This window comes from Pistacia vera, unplaced genomic scaffold, assembly GCF_008641045.1.
Source record: "Pistacia vera cultivar Batoury unplaced genomic scaffold, PisVer_v2 Contig85, whole genome shotgun sequence".
In the NCBI taxonomy this organism is placed as follows: Eukaryota; Viridiplantae; Streptophyta; class Magnoliopsida; order Sapindales; family Anacardiaceae; genus Pistacia; species Pistacia vera.
In genome coordinates this window covers 1-9769 of record NW_022196723.1, presented here as the reverse complement: position 1 = coordinate 9769, position 9769 = coordinate 1, and the positions used below count along the sequence as shown (strand labels likewise).

Below are 9769 nucleotides of genomic sequence, written 5' to 3'. Positions count from 1 at the left end.
ATTTGTTTTAAATATAAATACATTATTGTCCAAAAATTTAATTAATTAGGGCTAAAATTGTAATAGTAGGTTCATATAAATTAATTTCAAAATAAAGCCATCATTGTCAAAAAAATTAATAGTTTAGGATAAAATTGTAACAAAGTTAAGATTACCAAGTAATCTTAAAATATCTAAGAAAATGGAAATAATCCGATTACCACCTCTATAACCAATAGTAATTATTATTGATATTACGGAAATCTTATATTATTTGACAATCAAACATAATAATCAAGTAATATAAAATGACATTACTTCAGTAATGGGGAATCATCCCCAACCAAACACACCCTTAAAAATATAACAAAATTCCTGTGCAAGGAGGTTTTAATACTTTCTTAAAGTCATTAGGGTACTTAAAACTTTGCTCTCTCAAGAGGTGAACGAAATTAACCTATCAAAGAAATAAAAGAATTAAAGAACAAATAGAAAGTGAGAGCCAACTTTGAGAATGTGAAATCCCATTGGTGGTGATGGCTTTATAATCCCATTTTTATCCATCTTCATGAGAGTAAGCCTTTATTGGTCACAAGAGTCCACCAATCTAATAAGCATTTACAGTCACAAACATAGATAAGGATATGATATGATATCACAATCCAATTCTATGCCTTATTAGATACACTAAACATGTCCTTATTCTTAGGAAAAGTCTTTTATAGAATAAATGTACTAATAATGAATCAATTATAGGACAAGTATATATTAGTATATTACACATGCTGATGTAACACCTTACAGTCAATTGGTGAATGCATAAACAATTAATTGACATAGGACATACATATTACACGTACTAATGTAGTCACATGCAACTTTAAATAAAAAACATAATTGTGTTTCTTATGTACCAAGTACCAACCATATCCCTTGGCACAAATAACATTGATCAAACCATTTGGTGAAAGCTTTTCAGAAATGTATAAGCTGTCTAAAAAGGGTAAATTACCACCAAAAATAATAAAGTTATATCCAAAAGTCTGTAAAGCTCGGCTAATATCGGCGTTAAACAGAAAAGTAAATGGTCAAATGTTCCTACATGTTCACAAGAATAATAATAATAAAAAAAAGGAGTGAATTAATTAAATCAGTAAACTCCTAACATTGAAGGTTAATGTCATGCCAAAAGGATAAGTCAAATTCTGTCAACCAGTCTTCTTTTCCAAGATTATATAACTCAAGTTTCAACAAATGAAGAATTAAGAGGAATCTCCTCTCACTCTCTAACTTTTCCATTTTATCTTATGTTGAACCAGAAATTAAGCAGATGGCGATAGCAACAAACTTGACACAGTTTGATGCAAACTAAGGTGCTTGTTTATCAGTCTGAACTTCTCTTTGAGCCTCTTAATCTGCAAAATCATGTTGCTCGAACATATTATGACAAAGAGAGATAAAAAGAGAGTTCTTAATGGAAAAGAAAATTAAACATAATTAAAGTACCCTTTTCAGCTCAATCTCTGCATCCTGCTTCCGTTGGCTCAATGAATATCGCAAATTGGTGATGTCAAACACATTATCTAAGTCATCTTCAAATGCAGATTCTAGGTCCTCCCTTAAGAGTGCAGGCAACTTGTCAACCACTGGCATTAGAAGGAAACAGTTGAACTGCAAAATAACAGAGTTATAAACAGTGTAAACTGAATGGGAAAGAAAAACAGCCATGCATAGATGAGAATTTGACAAAACAGAATCCGAGTCCCCTACCTTCTGTTTTTCTTGCCATTGAAATATGACATAAATTTCCAAAACAAGCAATGTTGTATTACATTCATGTATCATCATGGCTAAAATAAGATGCAGAATCAAATACAGAAAGATGGAAGCAATAGCATACTTCGGGTTTATTTCATTTACTCCACTCTGAGATTTCTTAATATGTTGATTCACCGCCACTGAAAAGTATTAAGTACACCTTATCAAAGGGTTTTGATAATTTTGTAGGAGGGTTTTGATATTTTGTAGGGGGATGTTTATAATTCTAGGGGGGTATATAATACTTTTCAATAACGGTGGATGCCTGATTTAGTAGGGGGATAAAGGAAATAAATCCGCATAACTTTGTACTAAAAAGTAGACAATAGAACGTGGAAAACCTTCAATTCAGCAGAAGCCAAAAAGTATTCTCTTATTCCATGGAATATATGTTGTACTAAAGCGTAAACAATCCTCTCAGATGAAGGTGCAAGTCTCCGATTCCAGAGGGTGTTATCTAGAAGGTCCGCCAACCTTGTTTCTGTTGTCTGAACACAAGAGCTTGAATCAGCACCTGAAGCTAAATGACTGAGCTTTACATCTGTTCTAGGCTTAGTATCGTGCTTCTCATTACCAATTGACCCAAGTGATGGCCCTTGAGAAATATCCACAGATATAGAATTACTTAACACAGTGGACTGCTCTGTTCCACCAAATGAGTCTAAGAATTGACGTAATCCAGCACGGTTCTACAAATTTAATGTCAAATGTAAAGATAAGTAGATGTAAGCACCAACAGAACATACAACTAGAAATGTCTTTAAAAGCTGATAAGAAGTCCCACAACAATAAATTACTTTTTAAACTATTGGTAGTAACCCTTTGAAGACATAAATGAAACACGGAAACTTGAAAAAGCAAAACGGTGGGGAAACTACAAAAGTTAATCCCTGACACCAAATTATTTAAAGATGCAAATGATGCAATATAGATTCTAAATTTGGACAAGTCCATAAAGCATGGACTTCATTTCAGAAATAATGCAGATGCATATGAAACGAAAAATAAGATAAAAAATTTAAGTAGCTACATTTCCAATAGATAATTTAACGGCCCAAAAGTCAATAATGTTAACCTTATTGTGGAGTGACCATGAAACATAACGGGTAGTGCTCACCAAATCCTCCATACATCTGGAGCAAAATATTGATGAAAGAAATTGGGCATCAGTTGAAGCTAGCCAGAGAAGAGCAAACAAACAACCAAAATAAAAAAAGCAGTTCCCACAGAAAATCAGGTGATTAGCAAACAACGTAAAATATATAGCCTTGGCAACAAAGAATCAAATGTTACTCTTCTACACCATGACAATAAAAGAGCAGAAAACTACCTAGACATGAATTTTCATTCAGATATTTTGTTTGTGCAACTCAGAGAATCTTCCTGTCAAATAATCATAAGTCCTAGCATTTACTTGCTTAATTTGGTTGTCCCCTAGTAAGCTAGCTTCACTGCATGTTGTAACTAGATAAAATATTTTAAAGCAATTCATGCAAATTATAACAGACAGCAAAACAATTAGATTGCAATAAAGGAAAGTATGCTGTGGCTTATTGTTAAAGTTTTAAGGATACATGTTCCTTTCCAATGCAAAAACAAGGAAAACTTGATTAGTAACTTATTTAGCAAAAATAATTTTGGAAATTAAGGAAATCATTTTACAAAGTTATGAAGAAAACCTGAAAACACACTCTTGGTTGTTTCTGAAAAAAATTTCAAAAAGTTGGATATATATTCGATGTTTGTTTGCTTTCAAATATTCCACCAAATGTGTTTTCATCTAATAATTTTAGAATTTTTTTTTTTTTTTTTTTTTTTTTTTTTTTTTTTTGTTTGTTTATACAAAAAGCTATGAAGTATATTCTTAGATCTAAAAAACCAAATTGATTCCGAAAATAATAGTAAAAATGGCACCAAATGTCCCTTACTTTTCACGGCACGATCTTTCTGTAGATTCTTGCAAAGTTGTTGAAGGCAGAAGCAACACGCCTTAGAAATACCTCATGGCCACTCAGATCCTCACCATCTTTCTATTAGAACACAGTAAAGTTAAAATAATAAGTTAATACTAGAAAAACTGTCCAACTATTAAATGAATTATAGTCCACAAGATTCTATGGCATGACAGAATTTCCAACTCACTAAATAACAGAGCCCATACCTGTAGAAGATAGACAGATATAGGAAGCAATCTTTTCAGAATGTGCAAGAGCCTAAAGCCCAACTGTATAGGATAAAGAAAGATCTTAGTAGCAGCATAGAAGCAAGGACCAAGAAGAAAATATTAATCAAAGAACTTGCTAAGCTGCCCGTGTGCACTAGGGGTCCAAAAAAGGAATAGGAAAAAGAAGAGAAAAGAGGAAAATACTTAAGCTTTCCAAACCTTCTGATTCTGAATAAAGAAAAAGGAAATCCCCCGATATTGCTTTCTAACTGAAGTCCACAAAGAAGCAAAAAGGAGTCTTATCCCAAAGAAAATTCACATCCTTTCCTTTGAATTAGAAGAGAAAAAAAGAGGTTTTTATCCCCTTACGCACCAAATAACCCATACAGCAGCCAGAAAGCAATATCTCCATAAAAACCAAGCTTTCTCTCCTCCAAATGCTTTGCGGTATCAAATAATTAAAGCATTTAATTTTTATATCTGAAACACCTGCCAATACTAATGGCAGGGCAATATAGGATGATTATCAAAAACTTTGGTTTCCTTTAAAACTCGAGGAACTCTCGAGGGATTTATAATAGTTACCCCTTTTATTTCTAGCTAGATTTATATTAGGGCTGTTATTACAGATCACTCTGTTATTATAATTATCAAACCCTGTTATTAAAATTTAGGGCCCAGCTCCCAAATCCTTATATATCATGTCCTTCATAAATTATTAAAATAACCTGTCTAAGCAGTCAATTCCTTTTTCTGTTCTATCTGTCGTAATTATTATTTATTATTATTATTATTATTATTATTATTATTTTTTGAAACTTTTTCTCAACTGATCATAGTGCAGTAACTGAGTATCCACTCTGCTTAGGGTTTAAAAATTTACTTGTAATCTTTTCCTTTTGAAAGAAGAAAACTGATTAAGCAGATACAGAGAGAAGCACACGAGTCAAAATTGTTCTGCACCCAAACCCTCAATGAGATCATCAGATAATCCCATAAACTCAACTTCTTAGATCCAGGCCCTACGTATCCCACTTATCCCTAATAACTCCAAAGCACAATTACATCCATCCAACCACTAATTCCTAGCAACAACCAACAAAAGTAAAGACAACCAAGCTGTACTTCATCCCTAAACACTAAACCCCTAAAGTTGGCCCCAGTTTGAGGTACCTAGCCAAAACTCTATAAAACATCACAAAGAAGACATTTTCCTTCTTCCAAATCCATGATCATCACATAACCTGTTCACGTTGGCTAATTGATAATAATGCCTCCCAACTTGACCATAAAAATAATGGTCTTGGTAAAATACCTCACATGAGCCTATAAACATTGACCTGCAGAGATTAATGCTCACCTCATTTGAACAACAGTAGGCCAAAAAATTCTTACAACTAGGCAACTTTGAAAAGAGTCCTTGATAAATTGGCTTTGCATTGGCAAAATGTGGAACAGTTGAGCATCATACAACATATGTAAAGTGGCTAGAAGGCAGAGTTCATAGATAAATCCAAGTCTCAATCATTTAATGGTACCCGACACAAACATTCCTTGTAACATAACACAAGAAGACGAAAAAAAGAAGGAAAAGAAAGAATAGAAATGTGTTGTGGTATAGCAAGATGGTAGAAGGAATACATTGGTAGATAAGACAGTAGTTATCACCTGATGAAGAAAAGGTTCGAATGTATCACGGGCCTTTGCAACGGCGATCACACAAGCCGTCCTGGTTTCCCAGATAAAAATGGAAAAATTATAAAATTATAAACAAATCCTGAAGAATATCAGTACAAGCACCAGGAAACCCAATACCTAGAATAGTTTGTTCCATCATGAATATCTTCAACTCCACAAGCATTTACGATTTCCTCTCGTGTAATTGGAGGGCATTTCATTCCTCCAACCACAAAACGAAATTCAGCCATGGCCCGATGATATTGTGCGCCCCCATAAAGCCGCATTCCTGCATTCTACCGGAAAAGGAAACCTTGTCTCAGTATGCATGTTTACATTCAGAATAAAAGAAAAAAGATTGAATTGTTTCAGTGGTCCAGTAAAAAATACTTTCCTACACGATAAAATCAGCTATACATACGTACACTGCTACGTATCTGATACATGGCCATAATAGTGAAGAACATAAACATGGAAAGATTTCCTCTTGCTCTCAAGGGAGAAAACCACTCAAGAATTTTGCAAGCACATAAATGGTGTACTTTAAGCAAGACAAGAAATAAATCATAAAATTAAGTCAAAATATATTTATAGTTTGACAGTATTCCGCCTTACAGGTATCAACTTGTGTGGCAACTGAATACCATCTGTTCCAATGAATGTGCCTCCATTAGTTCTCTCATCTTGTAGTGTTTCACCTGCAACAAAACAAAGTAAAGCTATTCATGTCCAACAGGAGAACCAGAGATGCATAAAAATATAAATCGTTAAGGACTTCAGCAAAATTTTTGAGAGACATATGTTCGTTTGTTCAAGAATAAAAAAAAGATAAAACATTATTTACCAAATTTATCTGGAGGTGCAACAACTGTCCCTTTCAGTAGCAATGACAACTGACCAGTAAACATATACTTCAGTCAGAACAAGTAACATTTACAGGAACAATATCTGTGAAGCACTAGTAAGACTCCATATACAAATCCGTATACTTCTCCAACATATAAAGAGGAAGGATGAGTGGGACAGATTCAGAAGACTACTAATTTGTGTAATAGTAAAACAAACAGGTAGTCTAATTTCTTCACACTACCTCTGTCTATCTAGGCAATTCCACTATACTGTAATAACATAGAATAAGCCACCCATGAAAAAGAAATATTGACAGCAGCAATAGAAAACTCCAAAACGAGTAAACCCTTAATTGAAACCTTGGTCAAGAACAGATCATGAAAAATTCTTCCTTTTTCCTTTAGTTTTACTTCATCCAAAGTGCTGCATGAAAGGAAAAAATGGAATTGGTCATGATGAAAGAAAAAGTAATGCAACCAAANTTATTTTTTGAAACTTTTTCTCAACTGATCATAGTGCAGTAACTGAGTATCCACTCTGCTTAGGGTTTAAAAATTTACTTGTAATCTTTTCCTTTTGAAAGAAGAAAACTGATTAAGCAGATACAGAGAGAAGCACACGAGTCAAAATTGTTCTGCACCCAAACCCTCAATGAGATCATCAGATAATCCCATAAACTCAACTTCTTAGATCCAGGCCCTACGTATCCCACTTATCCCTAATAACTCCAAAGCACAATTACATCCATCCAACCACTAATTCCTAGCAACAACCAACAAAAGTAAAGACAACCAAGCTGTACTTCATCCCTAAACACTAAACCCCTAAAGTTGGCCCCAGTTTGAGGTACCTAGCCAAAACTCTATAAAACATCACAAAGAAGACATTTTCCTTCTTCCAAATCCATGATCATCACATAACCTGTTCACGTTGGCTAATTGATAATAATGCCTCCCAACTTGACCATAAAAATAATGGTCTTGGTAAAATACCTCACATGAGCCTATAAACATTGACCTGCAGAGATTAATGCTCACCTCATTTGAACAACAGTAGGCCAAAAAATTCTTACAACTAGGCAACTTTGAAAAGAGTCCTTGATAAATTGGCTTTGCATTGGCAAAATGTGGAACAGTTGAGCATCATACAACATATGTAAAGTGGCTAGAAGGCAGAGTTCATAGATAAATCCAAGTCTCAATCATTTAATGGTACCCGACACAAACATTCCTTGTAACATAACACAAGAAGACGAAAAAAAGAAGGAAAAGAAAGAATAGAAATGTGTTGTGGTATAGCAAGATGGTAGAAGGAATACATTGGTAGATAAGACAGTAGTTATCACCTGATGAAGAAAAGGTTCGAATGTATCACGGGCCTTTGCAACGGCGATCACACAAGCCGTCCTGGTTTCCCAGATAAAAATGGAAAAATTATAAAATTATAAACAAATCCTGAAGAATATCAGTACAAGCACCAGGAAACCCAATACCTAGAATAGTTTGTTCCATCATGAATATCTTCAACTCCACAAGCATTTACGATTTCCTCTCGTGTAATTGGAGGGCATTTCATTCCTCCAACCACAAAACGAAATTCAGCCATGGCCCGATGATATTGTGCGCCCCCATAAAGCCGCATTCCTGCATTCTACCGGAAAAGGAAACCTTGTCTCAGTATGCATGTTTACATTCAGAATAAAAGAAAAAAGATTGAATTGTTTCAGTGGTCCAGTAAAAAATACTTTCCTACACGATAAAATCAGCTATACATACGTACACTGCTACGTATCTGATACATGGCCATAATAGTGAAGAACATAAACATGGAAAGATTTCCTCTTGCTCTCAAGGGAGAAAACCACTCAAGAATTTTGCAAGCACATAAATGGTGTACTTTAAGCAAGACAAGAAATAAATCATAAAATTAAGTCAAAATATATTTATAGTTTGACAGTATTCCGCCTTACAGGTATCAACTTGTGTGGCAACTGAATACCATCTGTTCCAATGAATGTGCCTCCATTAGTTCTCTCATCTTGTAGTGTTTCACCTGCAACAAAACAAAGTAAAGCTATTCATGTCCAACAGGAGAACCAGAGATGCATAAAAATATAAATCGTTAAGGACTTCAGCAAAATTTTTGAGAGACATATGTTCGTTTGTTCAAGAATAAAAAAAAGATAAAACATTATTTACCAAATTTATCTGGAGGTGCAACAACTGTCCCTTTCAGTAGCAATGACAACTGACCAGTAAACATATACTTCAGTCAGAACAAGTAACATTTACAGGAACAATATCTGTGAAGCACTAGTAAGACTCCATATACAAATCCGTATACTTCTCCAACATATAAAGAGGAAGGATGAGTGGGACAGATTCAGAAGACTACTAATTTGTGTAATAGTAAAACAAACAGGTAGTCTAATTTCTTCACACTACCTCTGTCTATCTAGGCAATTCCACTATACTGTAATAACATAGAATAAGCCACCCATGAAAAAGAAATATTGACAGCAGCAATAGAAAACTCCAAAACGAGTAACCCTTAATTGAAACCTTGGTCAAGAACAGATCATGAAAAATTCTTCCTTTTTCCTTTAGTTTTACTTCATCCAAAGTGCTGCATGAAAGGAAAAAATGGAATTGGTCATGATGAAAGAAAAAGTAATGCAACCAAAGGAAACTATTAAAAAAAAAAAAAAAAAAAGGTATGGTTAAAATAATGATTTCAGCACCTGCAGCTTTATTGAAACTTAGCAGTTAACATACATAATTCATATCTATCAAAAATTTCCTCTAGGAAACCATTTTTCTTTTAATATAAATTGAATTACAAACCTGAGTTCCTTGCTCATTTCACTCAGTTTTCTTGTTGTGCTGCAGTACTCCTTCTCAAGAAGTGGAATGATTGAAGGAACACTATCCATGTACCTTGTGAGCATAAAGTTATTGGACTTTTAATTATAGAAAATAGCAGGTTAATAATAAGCTAAGAACAGATTCATCAAAATGGAAGACAGAGAAACACAGAATTGCACACCTTCTCTGCAGCAGTTCTTCCAAAAATAATCTAAGTTTGCTCACACCAATTCGACTTCTTTCTTGCTTTGACAGTGGCCGGCCTAACTTCTCTTCCAAAGATGCAATATCTTCCATCTCTCTCAAAGATATAGCCTGCCTTAAGAATTAATCATAAGATATCTGTAGGCATAAATAAAGCAAGATGATCAAACTGTAAGATATCTGATGAGACCCCTAATATGCTGGTTTATGGTAG

The 9769-nt window shown here is 34.2% G+C and overlaps 1 protein-coding gene across 1 annotated transcript; it reads right to left on the bottom strand.

Moving 5' to 3' along the window:
* Nucleotides 1-1100: 1100 nt before the first annotated feature.
* On the bottom strand, nt 1101-9670 carry LOC116118634 (dynamin-like protein ARC5; the record flags this gene model as incomplete). Its single annotated transcript, XM_031404624.1, is given in 19 exon segments — nt 1101-1394; nt 1486-1650; nt 2139-2486; nt 2873-2930; nt 3726-3754; nt 3756-3827; nt 3959-4021; nt 5630-5690; nt 5777-5934; nt 6254-6336; nt 6483-6531; nt 6847-6921; nt 7833-7893; nt 7980-8137; nt 8457-8539; nt 8686-8734; nt 9049-9112; nt 9331-9423; nt 9533-9670. Coding segments are annotated over 19 exon segments (1900 nt in total), but the record flags the coding sequence as incomplete, so codon positions are not given.
* Nucleotides 9671-9769: the final 99 nt, after the last annotated feature.